Below are 17,844 nucleotides of genomic sequence, written 5' to 3'. Positions count from 1 at the left end.
AAATGTCAGCTGCAAAAGATCGCACCAGAAACAGCACTCTCTCTGCCTGTCATAGACGTTCAGGAAAGGCTGAATGAAGTCATGTCAAGTACAATAATTCGGTGATCAATAATAACAGTTGTAGGACAGTATATAAGGAGGATATGGATTTTGAAGTTGACTCGAAATCTGATAGGTAACCAGTGCAAGGACTTGAAAACAGGTGTAATGCATCCCTGATAGGATTCTTGCTGTCATATTCTGAACATATTGAAGATTGCTCAGTGTGGATTTAATTTCCCCAGTGAACAGGATGTGCATTTATTAATTCTAGAAAAAAAGCCTTTCTTGATTTCTCTAGTTCTTAGTTTCTCTAGTTCCCTTTAAAATAAATTATTATTCCACAATGCAGAGTATTACATGGCCAGTATTTACACATGATATTTGTGATTTAAAGAAATTAACACAAGCAGCTTTTGGAGATTTAAGTGTTGGCTGAGTTATTGCAGGATAAAAGACTAGAGATGTTGGCAAGAAGAAGATAATTTGGGGAAAGCTGAGGAATACACTTATAACAAGAACACTTCCTAATGGGGTTAGGCATACTTTTGATGAAGATGATGAAGTTAACAGACTATATGTTTATATAGATACTGAAATAAGGATTGTATTTTAGATTATGTGTAGTTGCTGGCATTGAACTGTGTGTTGGATGCACATGAATTGAAGGAATGGGCAAACATAGCTGATGCGGATCCACAGAGCCAGCATATTAAGATGTTTATAATTAGAGGCCATTTGTTTAAATAACTAGGTATGGATACTGATGTGCAAGAGAGGTGGAAAGGCTGTTTCCTTAAGCCAGCACTATAAAATATTTTATTCTCAGTGAGATGCTGCCATTTCATAGTGGGTTTCTAACACTGTGTATAGTTCCATCCACACAGTGCCTTTACTTCCATTTCTAATCTCTTTATCCAGTACAGAGGATTTGGAGCCTATCCCAGTAAGCAACGGACACAAGGCAGAATACACCCTGGACATAGCGCCAGTCCATCACAGGACAGACGGACACAAACACACACACATCAGGGCCAGTTTTCCCATAAACCAATTAACTTACCAGTATGTTTTGGAGTGCGAGAGGGAGTCATATCACACATATGGAGAAAAACCATGTAACCCAGAGAGAACATGTAAACCCCACACACACAGGATGGCAGGAATTGAACCTAGGACCCCAGTGCTACAAGATAGCAATGCTAACCACTTCACCACCATTATATATGGATGGATATCTTAGTTATCTTTCTAGTTCACAGGTTTGCATGCATAATATAATTTTGAAAGCCACTGAGACATCAGGTACTACTGTTGTATTTATGAAAAAGAAACACAACAAAAAACATACTAACAACTGTGCCATCCTACTTCTTAGTTAATACATTTTATTATTCATAAACAGTTAACATTGTTAGCAAAATATTTTGAATTATATTTAACCCTATTTTTTCTTTAGTTTTGTATTTAACTTATTATATGATAGTCAGACTTAATGTATATTTGAACAATGAAAATATATTTTTACAAGATTTTACATTAAGCACTTAAAATTAATATGGTTAATAATAGTAAACTGTAACATGCTGTAACAAGATCGGTTAAACTGCGAAGAAAATGCTTTCAGAGAAAATGTTTCAGGTGTGAAGAACATAGATCTCCAATGCAATTTCAACCAAACCTGTTCCCACACACCCTGCCCCCACTACCATTAGAATATACACAAAGCACTGAAATCTTTCGAGCTAATGATCAGGTGACCCGAGAGAGAGCGAGAGAAACACCAAGGGGTGCGGAACCAGGGAACTATTTACATGGAAAATGGGCGATCTCCCCAGACTGTCCGCCCATTTCACTGTTACCTGGATACCTCTTTATTTAGAACTCACTAACACTGATTTTTAGTTTAGAAGGATTCAAGTAGGGTTTTAGATGAAAGTCAGCGACCTTAATCAAGCCCAAATCATAATTGAACCCATTCAGAGCCTACATTACATTTTAGCGTTTCATTCTGAGCAGAAGACCCTCACACCTGAAGAAGGGGGAGGTGTCTTTCACTGGAAATCTTGCCTGCTTCTACTTCTACAACCCCCTCTCTGCCGGAGTGCTGGCTGTGGCGAATTAAACCGGTTTCACAGGTTTCAATCACAGACCATGTGACATGGGAGTCAGGAAACTAACACACAGCGCCACCGGACTTGATAACGCTATAAAAACGCTATAAAATAATGTGACTAGGCACAGAACAAGTTTACAGCACAGTACAATAATAAATGCTGACCATGACTTTAGAAGCATAAATTGCCTTACACTCAATTTAAACACAAGCTGTCTTTAGCCCTCTAAGCTGGTTCATACAGAAATGTAGAGATCCAGGCTCAGAACACACAGCTTCATTAGCGAATACATATGCAGGACAACTAGAGAAGACGTTTTACAGAGGATGGATTTTTAGAAACATACCATCAGTGACATCACTGAAGTCAACTCCTAGGTACTGTAACTGTCGTGTGGATAGTTTCACAAGAATCAGACAAAGGTTTAAGCATCGCTTGTTCTAGATAAAACTGCAAAAAAAAAACAACAACCCATAATGTACTTCTTTGCGGCTCTGTTTGCCCAAATCATATATTCACAACGTGAAATCTAGAAAATAATATTACGTAACCAAAATCCGCAATATGGATACAGAACCTGTGTAATTGTTGATAGATGATGTACTCGTAACATTTTTTCAAGACGAACTACAACATTTAAAAAATGACTTGTATGTACTTGATATCTCTAATCAATCCACGGGTCCCAGCACAAAACGAAACTAAAACGCATACCGTTTCGCGCTTCTTATTAGTTGCTCAAAAGTAATTTGACCGTATGAAATGCATAATATAAACCTAGAAACATATACGTGAGCAGTACTTAAGCACTGTAGTATCGGTGTTAAGACATACCTCTCAAATACTGTAAATCAAGTTAAAAATATCTCAAGACCGATTCTGGTCATAATGAAACCATGTTTCGTGTATGTTTTCTTTAAAGTACCGAGACCAGCCATATACTGTATGTTTATGTTCCAAAATTAATATCGTTTATGGCCTTCACACGCGTTGCAGTATGCTCCTATTCTTTTTATGCTCAGCTACTAAGATTTCACTTCAGTGGTAAAATTCCATATAAATATATAATACTTAAACGGGCACAGTAAAGACATTAAATTTACATATACATACTGTATACAGAACAGTTTGCATACGGTAATATGTTTATGTTCCTAAATCAATCTCTTTTATGAGCATGTGAAAGGCATGGTGAATCGATTCTCAAAAATTACTGTACTTTGCATGATTGGAAACAAATGCGTGATTGCGAAATGCTGTGGTGTTACTTTTACAAAGACGGTCAATGAAAAAAAGAATGTTGACCAGGGCAATACTTTGAGTTTACACTTACAGCTTGTCCAAGGTCATTCATTATTAATACTATTAGTAATATCTTCGTTAAAGACTTTGATGGCCACAGCTCAAACATGAGAGGTTGAGCTTTATTAGCTCCACCTTGCGGAAATTCTGGATACTATTATTTTGCTTGTCGTATTATAGGAGAATTTACGGTAACTCGCGGTATTTACCGGTAGCTTGCGGTAGACTGCGTACAGCGTACCGCAAAATAATGCGGTATCGCCCGCGCATTTTGAATGGCTGCATCTGTATGTGGGGCAGCACTTCAATTCGATGATTATTTTCTGCACGTACATGGTTTCCCCCCCTTCACTCAAATAAATATAGAGGAAGCTCTTTGGCTACTGTTCTCGTAAAGGAACACCAATGACAAAGAACACTTATTAAACAGTTTCAAATAGGAACAGTGAACACAACACAACAACGATAGGATTCTAACCCATGCGTGCAGAGCACAATGGATTAGCAATCATCACCTTAACCACTCAGCCACCTTGTCAGGGCACTGCCACTAGACTAGTCATGAGGTGGCGAGATCAAGATGATCATCTTTTCCTTGTACTTGAGGGTCATTTTCCTCTTCCACCTACAATTTCAACATATTCCTTGGGAGATGTCAAGCTTCTGAGTCTGTGCTGTGCTTCAGTGGCAGCTGTATATGGAAAGCACATTGAAGTCCTTGGACACGAAAATTCCTGGATGGTAAAAGCTTCTCTCAATAAACAGGAAATCCTGTTTCTGAAATCCTGTGGTATCTTTCTTTTTGTTTTGTCCTATAGAATGTATCATAATTATTGAAGATCAAATATGGCTTGATTTGGTTCAATGCAAGTATTCATTTTCTTTTTGGACAACTTGTTTTTCAAAAATTGCATATAACTTGTGAAAGATGAAATACAAATCTTGCTCATTAGTGCAGAAGGAATTCTGCCAGCTAACAAGAAAATCCTGGTGATTTTTTTTTACCAAAAACCTGCGAATGGAGATGTAGAACAAAAATCCACTTGAGACGTTTTTTGTTAAGTAGAAGAGGAGTTTATTGAATACATGACCAAGAAGAAGTATCCTCCTTACAGTCAAGAGAGTAGTTCTGACAAGAAGAGTTACAGCTGACTTTTTATACACTTACCTGATATGGAAGACTAACAGTTTAAGTCTCAACAAGAAAAACTTCAGTTGTATTTGATTTCTACTGGTTAAGCAGACTCCAAGGTGACTGATCACAAAATGTATATATGACTGAACTGGTATAACACCTAGAAATACAGGTACAGTTTTGGTTAAGCTCTTGCACTAGAAAAATTCTTAGAATTATTACAATAGGCATATTTCTTTTCTGCAACATTGGCTACGCTTACATTTTGGAGGAAGAGCTGTTCTGTAGAAACAGATGAAAAATATGGGGCCAATCAACCTGTTGGACAGACTGAAGATGAAAACACTGTTTATAGCCTGGAAGGAAAAATAAATCAATTTAAACAAGTATGTGGCCTTGTTGAGACATATTTCATCTAAGATAAACAAAGCTATAAGTATGGAGAGATGTGAGAGATAAAAAAGATTGGGAAAAAATAGTAAGGAAGGGAAAGAGAGGTGTATAAAGAAAATGAAAGGAAGGAAAAATGTATTAATTAGATAAGATGAATTTGAGTGGGTTGTGGAGGGGCAATAGAAGAATAAAATTTAAACCTGTTAAGTTATTGTCTGCATTCCGTCCTTTCAGTTGGTCTGGCCCAGTTCAGTGACTTATTCAGAGATTGCATTTAATATTATATCACAAAACTGAGCAGAGCAGGTGATAAGTGATGTGTGCTTCGATTTAAAAATAGCTTTACATGAAATCCTGCGCTGATAATAATGTACATTATAGTGTCCTGCAAGTAAAACGTGGAAATACATTTTCTGTTTCACAAAATTCACACTGCGTAACTCGCAGGTGATTCACTCGTCCTGACTAGATGGCGCTAGCAGGTGTGGTGAGGTTTATATCTTTGCAGGGGTTACAGAAATACAGATACGTCTCAAAATTCCTCTCCTCAGTTGTTTTGAAGCTGCGGCAGCCCTAAAGAATGACGTCATCATGCTGCGCGACTCAACACAACAGATATTTCACCCACGAGACAGTGATTGAGTCAGTTGTTTTAGCTAAATAATCAAGAAGAAAGTTATTTTGTTTTTTTACTATGCTACGATTTGTCAGCTGTGTTGAACGGAATGCTTGAACGGAATACAGGCCTGAATGCAGGATTTGTGAAGAATAAAATAAGAACGTTTTTGCGTTTAAACTCCACAATTTAGCCTTTGTTTATGACCGACTCTGAAGAAGGATGGCGGAGTGTTTGTTGAATCTGCAAACTGAGCTTCACTCTTTCATGCAGGTTTTGCTCAAATCGATCGTGTATGAAATGTCAGAAGTTTTTGGAAACAGAATTTCTGATTCTGAGGACGAGTTTCAAGACAAACTCCGCAGCGTCTCCCAGATCCTGGTGAGACGGGCCGTGTTTAAAATCACACAGTGTGTGGAGCACAGTGTCGGGAGTGAAATGGCGCAGCTGAAGAAGGAGAACGAGAGCCTGAAGTGGAGATTGCAGCTGAGGGAGAAGGAGTCGGGAGCAGGAGGAGATCAGGGACAGACAGATCGTGTTGGACACACGCTTCTCTGTGAAGTCACTGCAGAAATAAAAGAAGAAATGGACACGAAACTGGAGCTGGCAGGTCAGTGTGGTGACTTGTATGAAGTCAGTGTGTGTGTGAGTTTAAAAACAGTGTCCTTAACTTCCTCACTGGTGAGAATATAGTGGAGAGATACAAAGTGAAGTGGAAAGACTTGTGTGATATAGCGACAGGATGCTTTACTGGAAACTGAAATTGTTATAATCCGGTTATGATGCTAAAGACAACTCAGCATCTCAGCAGATTCAGCATCTGTTTCTCTAAATCGGTGTGTAATCCGATGTTATTAGGAAATATATATACAGTATATAATATTACACAATTATTATAATACAAATACAGTATTTGTTTAGCTTTTATATTTGTTTAACATTCCAGTCCACCAGGGTCTGTCTGTAGTAATTCCTCTGGAATATTCTGTCAGGAATATTCGGAATATTCGTGTTTTTATTAACCTTTTTCTCTCAGTGAAGTGTTAATGTACTGGAGTGTCCAGTCAGTGTGTCTGTGTTAACCCCCCTCTCTCTCAGTGCAGTGTTCATGTACTGGAGTGTCCAGTCAGTGTGTCTGTATGAACCCCTCTCTCTCTCAATGCTGTGTTTAATGTACTGTAATGTGCAGTCAGTGTTTCTGTATTAATCCTTCTCTCTCTCAGTGCAGTGTTAATGTACTGTAGTGTCCAGTTATTGTGTCTGTATTAACCCCTCATTCTCCTCATCCCCTCATCTGTATTTCAGTAACAAGGCCGAGAACACATTGTTTAGACGTTGTTTAGCCTATATTAGTCAGTAACTGGAGTAAAAAATGATGAGCTACTGCATTTACATCATTGTTTCAGAATACATTGGTATCTTGCTTGTTTAGTGTTTTTTTATCTTTGGAATTATGTTTGATATATTTTTTATGTATTTAACTTATTTTTAATATAATCTTGGCCAAACGTTTTTTCAGTGATTTAGGTTTTACAAAAGCAAATAAAATCTGGAAGTAAATGTGACATTTTAAACAGGATAAAAATGGTCAATCAGTTGATAGATATATGCAATCTTATGTTTTCTATGGGTCAGGGGTTTGAGGTGCAGGAGCAAGTGAATATTGGATTGTCTCTGGTGGGCTGCAGCATATTGGGATGTTTTAAGTTTGGGGATTCTGCTGTATTCATTGATCTTGGAGGAGTGTCCTGGATTTTGGAGGAATCTCTGTTCCCAGGGTTTTTTTCTTTGTGTTTCTGTGCTACAATGTCTGGCCAGTGTTGTCTGCTTTTATTGATCAGTTGAGTACCAGCACTGTTTTCTTCCTGACCTCTTTGGATTAGGCACAGAGAAGAATGTGTATGAGTCTTCTAGAGAGAGTCGTTTCCTCTCAGTTGAATTCACTACTCTATCCAGTACAGGGTCACGGTAGAGTCGGAGCCTATCCCAGCATGCAAGTGGCACAGTTTGGGATACACCATGCATAGAATACCATCAGAGAATATTGTTGACACCAATGGTTACAAATGGGGAGTTTTGAAATTAGAGGAACAGCCTGAAATGGCCCAGAGGGTAAATCAACAATTAAATTATATATCTATATCACCCATATATAGAAATAATTAGATTGACAAGCACTTGATTTATTTGTGCTCCGACAGAAAAGAGTCAGAAGTAAGACACACTGGGCTAACAAATATTTATTAACAGTGACAATACACACACTAAACTACACACACAATAAACATACAAAATGCAAGTTATGCAATTTATAAATAAGGTGACCCACAGGCCAACCTCCTATTTACCCAGAAAAACCTGACTGTTGCTAAGTATTCAACTCTTAAATAGCTCCTACAAAGACCAGCAGAAGAGATCAACTGCTTCCAAACTAAAAACAATGTTACCTGCAGTTAAATCTCTCTCCCTCTCTTAACCCTGATGTTACCAAATTAATGGCAATTTACCTGCTTATTCTCAAAATCCACCCACTAATAAGGAGAAGGTGTTTTTAACCAAGGCATCCTTTACTCTGGCAATCAGAGATCTCTAAAAATTACAGAATAACAGGCTATCTTAACAAGGTTCAAATACTTAGCTACAGTCTGGTCTTTCAGTTGATCTGAGACAAGGAGGTCTCGCCTTCATGTTCTCTTGTCTTCTCTGTTCTTATCTCTGTCCCTTTCTTTTAGGCTGTCTTTCTGGACTGTTTATTAACACTTAATCATTTACCTAGGATTTCATTAACTAATTTAAACCAAGGTAAATATTACAATTGCTTTGATCACTGAATCTGGGGCTTCCACATCCCAGCGAGCATCCCCTTTGCTGTGAAGCTTGAAATGTTGACAATAACCAGGAGTTACCTGTTGTATCTAGATTCACCTCATATTATTATTTTATCTCATTTGATATTTGTGTTTTTTTTAGAATCTATGCCCTCCACTTTCTAATGAATCAGGTTCAGATCATTTGTGTGTTTGGATCTTTGCTTTTTTGGGGAGTCTCAAATTTGTATTGTCATGCCTGGACTGGGTCCGACCCATGTCCTACGGTTGCCAGGGGCAACATGAGAGCTCTCACATTCTTACCCTGCCATCCAAACAGATTTGGACACCTTTCTCTCAGACTGCCCGTTTTTCAATGAGAATCTCAATCTAGATCTCAATCAGTTTAATCAAACTCCTTATTGCCCCTTTCAAACCCTCACTGTACCTGTTTAATTCTGCTGCCTCCTCCCACTGTGTGGCTTTTTTCCTCTGTAAAGAGCTTTGAGAAGCCCCTTTTAAAGGTGTTATATAAAATAAAGTTTTCTATTTATTATTATGATTCAATCCGCTGTTGTTAATAAGTGTCACTCACTCGTGTTAGCGTTATCTTCAGTAAAGTATATTCAGAACAACCCTTTCCCCCCCTTATCATATCAAGTAATGATAAGTAATGATAACCCAGTGGAAAATCATCTCCGGTCTCATTTACTCCCACTGGTTATCTCTGTGCCTTTTTGCCTTTTTTCCCCTCTTTGGTTTATTTTCTGGATCACCAGCTTGCCTCTTTCTGTTTCAGCTGGGAGCCTCTCTGTAATTAAACAGTTCTGTATCAGACTGTCTCCCTTCCTGCCTGGTTCATCTCTCTCCCTCTCCGAATTCACTGTCTAAGCCATTCGTGGCTTCTAGAGTTCAACCTTAAACAGCACACTGAGGACTGTGCTTGGGCTTTGACCAGTCACTACACTGTTTTCACATTTAATCCTTGACATGGTTATTAAAAGACTTTGCTGGTCAGTGTTGATTGTTGCTGTAAATAGAGGTATATGATACCAACAAATGTAATGTGTGTTTAGATAAGTTGTTTGCAGTGTTAATTTAGTCATCCGTTTTTAATTTAGTCCAGTCAACTCAATTTTCACTATATGTATTCTTAATTAACTTAATTAAACTGATTAAAACAAAATTAGTTTTAGTCACATTTTAAGTATTTAATTTATTTGTATAATAAAATGTATCATAAATACTAAAAAAATATGATAAAAAGTATCATAAATACTAAATTGTAATAAATAATAAAATGTATGTCTTAGAAAATATTTACAACATTTTATAAGATATTGTCAAAAAGTACAAGTTTTTCTTGCACAGTCTAAAGAGTTTTGATCCCCCGAAATGTCAAATATCAATACAATAAATAATTTATTTTTGATTAATAATAAATAATCTTATAGAGGGACATTGTATGAATCTTTCCTAATAAGAACATCTGTTTTGGCACTGTTAATAATTCTGTACTTTTCTATAAGTTTTGTTTTGAAATTATGTTTTCAAAGGAAGTGTTTTCAAAGTTTGAAAACAACATTATTTTCAGTTTATTTAGTAGAGGCTTCCACCAATACTGAATTTGTAATAACTATAGAGTAATTACTGCATGAATTACTTAAACTATTACCACAGAACAGAAAAAGTAATATAAATGTTCTTTATTTCACTGATATTATTAATAAATAGGTCTTTTGATGCCATAATAATTCATCTGAAAAACTGCTGTAGTGATAGTGTTAATCATGTTTTGCCAGTATTATATTAAGTATAAGTATTATAACAGGCCTGTGTTTCAGTCTATCACAGTGCTTTTTAAAAGGCTGGACAAATGATTTTTTAAATATAAATAAGATACAATGATGTGTTCCAGCCTAACTTAAACATTGCATGACTTTAAAAGCTATAAAAAACGGGTTTAGTTAAAGAACACTTTGTAAGCGGAAAAAGTGGGCGATTTTTCTTAGGAACAGCTTAGAAAATTTGTGTTTGCTGTAGGTTTTTTACTTTTTAAGTAAATGTTTTAAATAGTTGAATTTCATAAATGCAACACACATTTCTTACAGGAAAAATCACATTCTCCTTTCTTCCTCTGGTGTGAAGCAGATCAGGTTTTTGTTTCCCAATTGGAGGCTGGAAAAATAGCACACTGCCCTCTGCGCTCTCTCAGAGAGAGGAGGTGCGGAGCTCAGCAATACAGAATGAGTGTTCTATAGCGCAAGTTGTGAATGGCACCCATTGGTTCTGCATTTATAACTTAGTATTTAAAATTAAACAGTGTAAATTTTCTTTGTCTTCTAAGTCCCTAATTTCTCACCATTTAGATTTATTTTTGCAGAAGCTTATTGTTCTTCCTTATGAGTGAATGAATAATCAATGTTAACTGTTTATAAAAATCAAATGTATTAACTAAGGAATAGGAAGACAGGTGTTAGCATGCTTTTTGTATGTTTTTTCAGTAGCTGTGTAAGTATTCAGTCCATTAATTTGATCATCTTCTTCTGCAGTCTGTAACATCCATCTATCCATTCTCCTAACCACATTATTCCATTCAGGGTTGTGGGAAGAGCTGGAGCCTAGCAACAGCAAGCAACAAGCGCAAGGCAGGGTACACCCTAGATGGAGCGCTAGTCCACCGCGGGGCAAGAGCAAGCCAATTATACAGTGTCCCTGCCATTACAGTGGGACTTAGGACCCATACAGACTGCAGGGTGGGCACCCCCTGCTGGTCCCATTAACCCCACTTCCAGAGGCAACCTTAGCTTCCCAGTTAGTCTCTCATCCAGGTACTGTCCAGGCTCAATCCTGCTTAGCTTCAGTGAATAACTAGTTGAGAGCTGCAGGGTGATATGGCCACTGGTGCAGTCTACAACATCTCCTGTCAATTTGTCAAATGTATGTCTAGCCCTTTTAGGAAGTGTTCTTCCTAAATCTACGTCTCTAGATTTGCATCCTGCAATGACTCAGCCTATACTTAAATCCTCAAAAACTGCTTGTGTTAATTTGTTTAACAAATATCATATGTAAATACTGGCCATGTAGCACTCTGCATTGTGGAATATCACACTGATTCCCTTTCCTTTAAAGGGCACTAGAGAAACTGAGAGTTTTTTTTCTCCTAGAATTAGTGAGTGCACATCCTGTTTACTGGGGTAATTAAATCCACACTGAGCTATCTCCAAATCTGTTCAGCATTTGACAGCCAGAATCCTGACCGGGTCACTAGCAAGCAATCACCTTACACCTGTCTTCAAGTCCTTGCACTGGCTTCCTACGAGGTTCCGAGTCAACTTCAACATTCTCATCCTCATTCAGTACCTATCTGGCTTATTATCCATCTACTCCCCACCTTGCAACCTTTGTTCATCTGACTCTGGTCTTCAAGATTATCTACATTCTGTGGTTAACGGGGCCTTCTCTAGCTGCACCTCAGAGCTCTGAATTTATATCCCTAGTGATATCAGAATCACCTACCCTGAGTGCATTTAAATTTAAACTCAAAACCTTTGTTTTCAGTGTATGTACTTTGTAATTTGTGGTCCTTATAACTGTTTTTACACCTATTGTATTGCTTTGAGATGCTAATTTTAAAGGTGCTATATAAAATAATAAAAAAACTATATTATTATAGAGAAACATGATCAGGTTTTCCATGGTTCAGAAAAAAAGATCTAATGTATGCTGGTTTTTCTCTCTTTGCTAAATGGCTTTGCATACTAATCTGATACTAATCTAACTGCCTTTATACTGTGCTTTCTCTATCCTGCTAGATTTGTAATTATTATGAAAATCTCCTTCCTGAAATGAGACACTTCTAAGTACCTGATTTCACTGTTAACATCTTGCACTATCTCAGCGATAAAATATACACTGACCTCAGCCTGTCAGCTGTTGAGTCCAAGTTTATCTTGCTACCAGCATTGAATTAAAAATCTTTAGTTTTCTAGATTTATGTCTTTATCTAGTGGTTCCATTAGTGACAAAAGCTAAATTACTTTCTTGGAAAAATGTCTTTGTGTTGCTTGGAAAAATGTTTTATGTGTTGCAAAAAAAAACTGACTTGCTTTAACAAAATATATTTATAAATCCTTTACACTGGCAATCTACCTGAATGCCCAACCGATTGAGAAGCCTTTCATGAAACCATGTTTGCTAATAATTCATACACGGCTCTCTGACCGAAGTGCTCTGTTTGTCATGTGAGCTGATTTTCTGGCTCTCTAGCCTATCAAACCTTCATACTGCCAAACATGCAGCTGAGTATTCAAGTCCCTCGCTTTCTGCCAAATCTGCTTCAGGTTTACATGTTCTTTTCTAACACACAGCTTTCTATTATTTTTATTTGTATGCCTGAGCTTTTGCAAGTGTTCCTGCATCCCTCTTCTTATTATATCTAATTATTTCTGATTGCTTATTTCAAGGTAACACCTGTTCCATTTATAAGCCTTTTGCTCATTTACATTTTTATTTTTTTTTCATTTATTTACATCTCTAACACCAACATTCTAAATTTTTATTTGCCTTAATTTTTTAGACTGAAATATAGTTTCAGCCTTAAAAAGTTCAAGTTTTATCCTCCTTTTGTTTCTTGTACTACTGACCTTCTTAATTGTGAAGTTCCCAGCATTTTTACATTACTCTATGCACATTTTAAACTATGATTACTGCACTGAATTATTGCACTTAACATGGCTTATTCCTTTGCTGAACGTCTATAACAAGAAGAGCTACTGCTGTCTCTGGTGTGATCTTAATTTTAGATTAGATTGCTCCAATTTCTATGTAAATGTAAACACAAAGTAATTGCTCTCTGAAAATACTATTTTTCTTGTTCGTTTTGATCAAACCGATTTGAGATGTAAAAAAGCATTTATTTTCTATTTGTATTTCTTCTCCAGAAAAATTGTGGATTTCCTACATTGCTTTGTTTGTCGAGATTTTAACTTTATATTTAGGCTCAGATGTGAACTATATATTTTGTACTAAATACTGATGTTTTGCTCCCCCTTACCATAAAAATATATTTGTATTGTAGTTGTGATTCCCTTTTTTCTGTCTGTCTATCCCTACTCTCTCTCACCCTCTGCGATTCAGACACGGAACAGTTAGGGGGGGGGGGGGGGTAATCATCCTGACTCCATTACTAAAAAGCCAAATAGGAGTGGCTTAAGCGACATACAGAGTTGTGTAACTGACAATTTAAGGTAGCCTATCGTGTAAATTATGCTTTGTTGCTGATAAGTTAAGTTTTCAAAACTCAGCCCCAACATCATGTACTGATTTTTGGCCCTGTTTCATTGGCTAAAAGCAAGGATCACATGCACTGCCACATTAACAGGAATGTGTAGTTTTTAATTCAGTTTGAATTTTAACGGTATGTACTGTCTTCATATTTGGCCAGGGCTTTATAGAAGAATTCTGACCTTGAATGTTGGCAACACAATTATACTCCACACACACTCTTCTTAAGAAATTAGTAGAAAATGCGTGCACATGCTATAATATGTTGTTACAAAATATTGTCTCGTTAGCTTAATACCCAGCCACATACACAAACTACATGTGATTAAATAACATTCTTTTCTACTGGTTATTACATGCTGTGAAATGTACAGTACACAAAAAACATTTTACTGTCACTGTAAACTTATGAAAATAAAATATGACCAAAAATCACATTTCTGACAGAGCACCGTTATGAAGCTGAAATGCAGCACATATAGCGCATTCGACATACATTTTAAAAGCGTAACTTATCTCTTGCACAATAATCTCAATCCAAGACAGGAAGATTGTAATTTCCTAATATACAAGCTTTAAAACTGTTTATTTCTGCTTAGCTTTCTAGTTAATGTGTTGACTAGCGGCAAGGTAAATGTATCTGATGTATCTGGTAAATGAGTTCAGTAATGTTGTACAAGAGTTTTTCTTTGATTATTAATGAAATACTGTCCGACTCCAGATCTTTTTCTTCCAGCTGAAAGCATGGAGAGCCACAAGCATGTCTTTTTTCTCTGCAGCTTTTATTTTTCTTTAATCTGGTTAGCTGAGTGTATACATCTCAATGTACCAGTCAATTAACACATAAAGAATTCATGACATGAGGTGTTGAAAAGACCATCCAGAAATGGGAGACGCCTAGAACACAGAAGAAGATGGAAAATGGCACATCCTGATAACTGCGATTCTTACACATTCGTAGCCATTAGGCACCGCACAGTCCACATACAGCCTCAGACTTAGGATTGTACCCGTTACAGCCAGCCTGCTATTTGCCAGATAAAGTTAATACACAAATGGTGAATCTCATGTTGCAAAATTAATTTCAATGTGAGTTTTACTCCAGTTTGTCTCATCTTAGTGCACTGAAATAGAAATACAAAGCAATCAAGTCTTTGTCATTATCATTGTGGATTATATTTGTGTTTCATTTTCTTTCACTAAAATGAAAAACGGTTTGCTGACAAAACCTTTCGTACTAATTTTTGTCAACTAAATTAACACTTTCGACTAAATGTGTACTATAAAAGGATAAAGTGATCATTGGGATATTTTAGTATTCTGTGGTGGTCTGTGTAGATGCTAAAAATCCTTATATCTTAAAGTTTGTTTTATTGTATCTCCATGGTGTTATTTGCATTTTAAATTCTACTGTCAGCCCATATTAAAGGTCTTGTCCTTTTGTCCTGTATTTGCAGGCTCAGAGGCCAGTGCTCTCCCTGATGCTGGGGAAAGGGCTCCTCTTGAACAGCAGCACAGTGAGGAGGAGTGGGGCTCCAGTCTGATGCAGGAGACAGAGCTCACTGCTGCAGAAGGGAGAGAGAAACTCAGTGAGCAGCACACAGAGAGTAGACAGAGTGTGGAGGATCTGGACTCTGCTGTGCCCATGATGAAGACAGAGCCTGAGAGTGAGACACCTGGGTTCCTACTATCTGATGATTTTATAGAGAAGATTACCAATCCGGACACAAACAATATTACGCAAGGTTGGAATGAACTGGGCTGTGTCTCTGTACAAGAGTACAGTGAAGAACTGGATGTTGTTAATGTTAAAGAGCAGGACATGGAGCCGAAGTTGATTGACCTTGCAGGGCAGACGACTGATGTACCTGGTGAAGAGATCAGTACTGAGTTACAGCACCGAGAGGAGAGTCAGGACAGGGAGGAACAACAACCGCTCCAACAGGGCTTGATAATAATTAGGCCTTGTTCTGTTAAAGTGGAGAGACTGTCATTGCAGAGGTATTTTAAACAGTCATATGATCCCTTTGTATCTGATGACTTTACACACAGGTTTAATAATCTGGTTTCTAAGAAAATTATTGAATTTAATGAACTGAAGTCTGTTCTTGGGCACAGAGACGAACAACTGAATGAACTGGCTGTTTTTAGTCTTAGGGAGCTGGAGAAGGAGCCCCAGGTGATTTACACTCCTGAGCAGCACACTGAGGGACACGATGGAGAAAACAAATCTCAGTTTCAGCACACAGAGCAAGACCATTCCATGGAGCATTTGCAGAATAAGAGACCACAACACAATCAGAGGATGAGGAAGAATCATTCAAGGCCTTGCTCAGAAGGAGTGGACAAACTGCAATTATGGCAAAGACAGGAGCAGTGTTTCTGTCAGTCTAGCATTTCAAAACCCTATCAGCACCTTCACACAGGAGAGAGACCTTTCAGCTGCAGTCAGTGTGGGAAGAGTTTTAGTCAGTCACACCTCTTAAAAAGACACCAGCACATTCACACAGAAGAGAAACCGTTTAGCTGCAGTCAATGTGGGAAGAGATTTAGAGCCTTATCTAATGTCAGAACCCACCAGCGTATTCACACAGGAGAGAGACCATTCAGCTGCAGTCAGTGTGGGAAGAGTTTTAGTGACTCAAGTGCCTTAAGAGCCCACCAGCGCATTCACACAGGAGAGAGACCATTCAGCTGCAGTCAGTGTGGGAACAATTTTAGTCAGTTAAGCAACTTAAAAAGACACCAGCACATTCACACAGGAGAGAAACCATTTAGCTGCAGTCAGTGTGGAAAGAGTTTTAGTCGGTCAAATACCTTAAGAACCCACCAGCGCATTCACACAGGAGAGAGACCATTTAGCTGCAGTCAGTGTGAGAAGAGTTTTAAAGATTCAAGTTCCTTAAGAGCCCACCAGCGCACTCACACTGGAGAGAGACCATTCATCTGCAGTCAGTGTGGGAAGAGTTTTAGTCAGTTAACCAACTTAAAATGCCACCAGCACATTCACACAGGAGAGAGACCATTCAGATGCAGTCAGTGTGGAAAGAGTTTTAGTCAGTCAAATACCTTAAGAGCACACCAGCACATACACACAGGAGAGAGACCATTCAGCTGCAGTCAATGTGGGAAGAGATTTAGTGATTCAAGGACCTTAAGAGCTCACAAGCGCATTCACACAGGAGAGAGACCATTCAGCTGCAATCAGTGTGGGAAGAGTTTTAGTTACTTAAGGACCTTAAGAGACCACCAGCGCATTCACACAGGAGAGCGACCAGTCAGCCCACCATTCAGCTGCAGTCAGTGTGGGAAGAGTTTTAGTGATTCAGGTAACTTAAGAGCCCACCAGCACAGTCACACAAGAGACCTTCAGAGTCCACCAGTGCAGTCACACAGAAGAGAGATCATTTAGCTACAGTCACTTTGGGAGGAATTTTATTCAGTCAGTTGACTTAAAACACACCAAATTAGTCACCAGTTTTTGATTTAATCATGTCTTATGTCTAAAATGTCTTATTAGTTCAAGTAGGTAGATGAGTCAGCATGTAACACCCTCAGAAGGCTTCACAGCCAAAACATTATGTTTCCTCTCTTCTCTTTTCAGCATGGAATAAACCTTTACTTGTTCCTAAAATGTCTATTAGTCATACTTACTTTGTAGTCACCCACTTTTGATTTTGTACCCTTACTTATGGTTAACTAAAACATAATATATGTATAATAGAACATAAGTTCTAGTCATGCAGTACAATTTATGTGTATAATAAAATGTATATAAGTTTTCATTTTATTCGATTTTAAATTGAATCAAGTCTAAATTGAATTAATTATTTATTTCTTTGTAGTCTTGGGATGTTAAGTTTAATCCTGTTTAATTTACAGTTAAGACTGTTCTCTTTGGATAGGCTCGTAATTGTGTAACAACTTTTAAGCATGAAATGTATAGAACAGAATAGGATCCTAAAGTATCACACTTAAGAGAAAAAAAACAAATCTCATTAAATTCTACCAAAAACCTCAAAGTTTTTGTTGCACAATCTAAAATGTGTTTATACCCAGAGAGGATAAAAATTAAATACAATAAATATATCTGAACTAAAGGGGAAATAATAAAGAATCAAGAGATGTTGTATGAATCTGTCCTAATAT

At 37.5% G+C, this 17,844-nt stretch overlaps 1 protein-coding gene across 1 annotated transcript; it reads left to right on the top strand.

The window, feature by feature from the left end:
- The first annotated feature begins 5,824 nt into the window (after positions 1-5,824).
- On the top strand, positions 5,825-17,329 carry LOC148825497 (uncharacterized). The gene is made up of 2 exons (XM_088926203.1): positions 5,825-6,212; positions 15,153-17,329. The coding sequence occupies exons 1-2, from the start codon at positions 5,825-5,827 to the stop codon at positions 17,105-17,107; spliced, it is 2,343 nt and encodes a 780-aa protein (XP_088782329.1). The 3' UTR covers positions 17,108-17,329.
- The last annotated feature ends 515 nt before the right edge of the window (positions 17,330-17,844 follow it).

This window comes from Atractosteus spatula, chromosome 10 (assembly GCF_055471065.1).
Source record: "Atractosteus spatula isolate fAtrSpa1 chromosome 10, fAtrSpa1.hap1, whole genome shotgun sequence".
In the NCBI taxonomy this organism is placed as follows: Eukaryota; Metazoa; Chordata; class Actinopteri; order Semionotiformes; family Lepisosteidae; genus Atractosteus; species Atractosteus spatula.
This window is presented reverse-complemented; position numbering and strand designations above follow the sequence as displayed.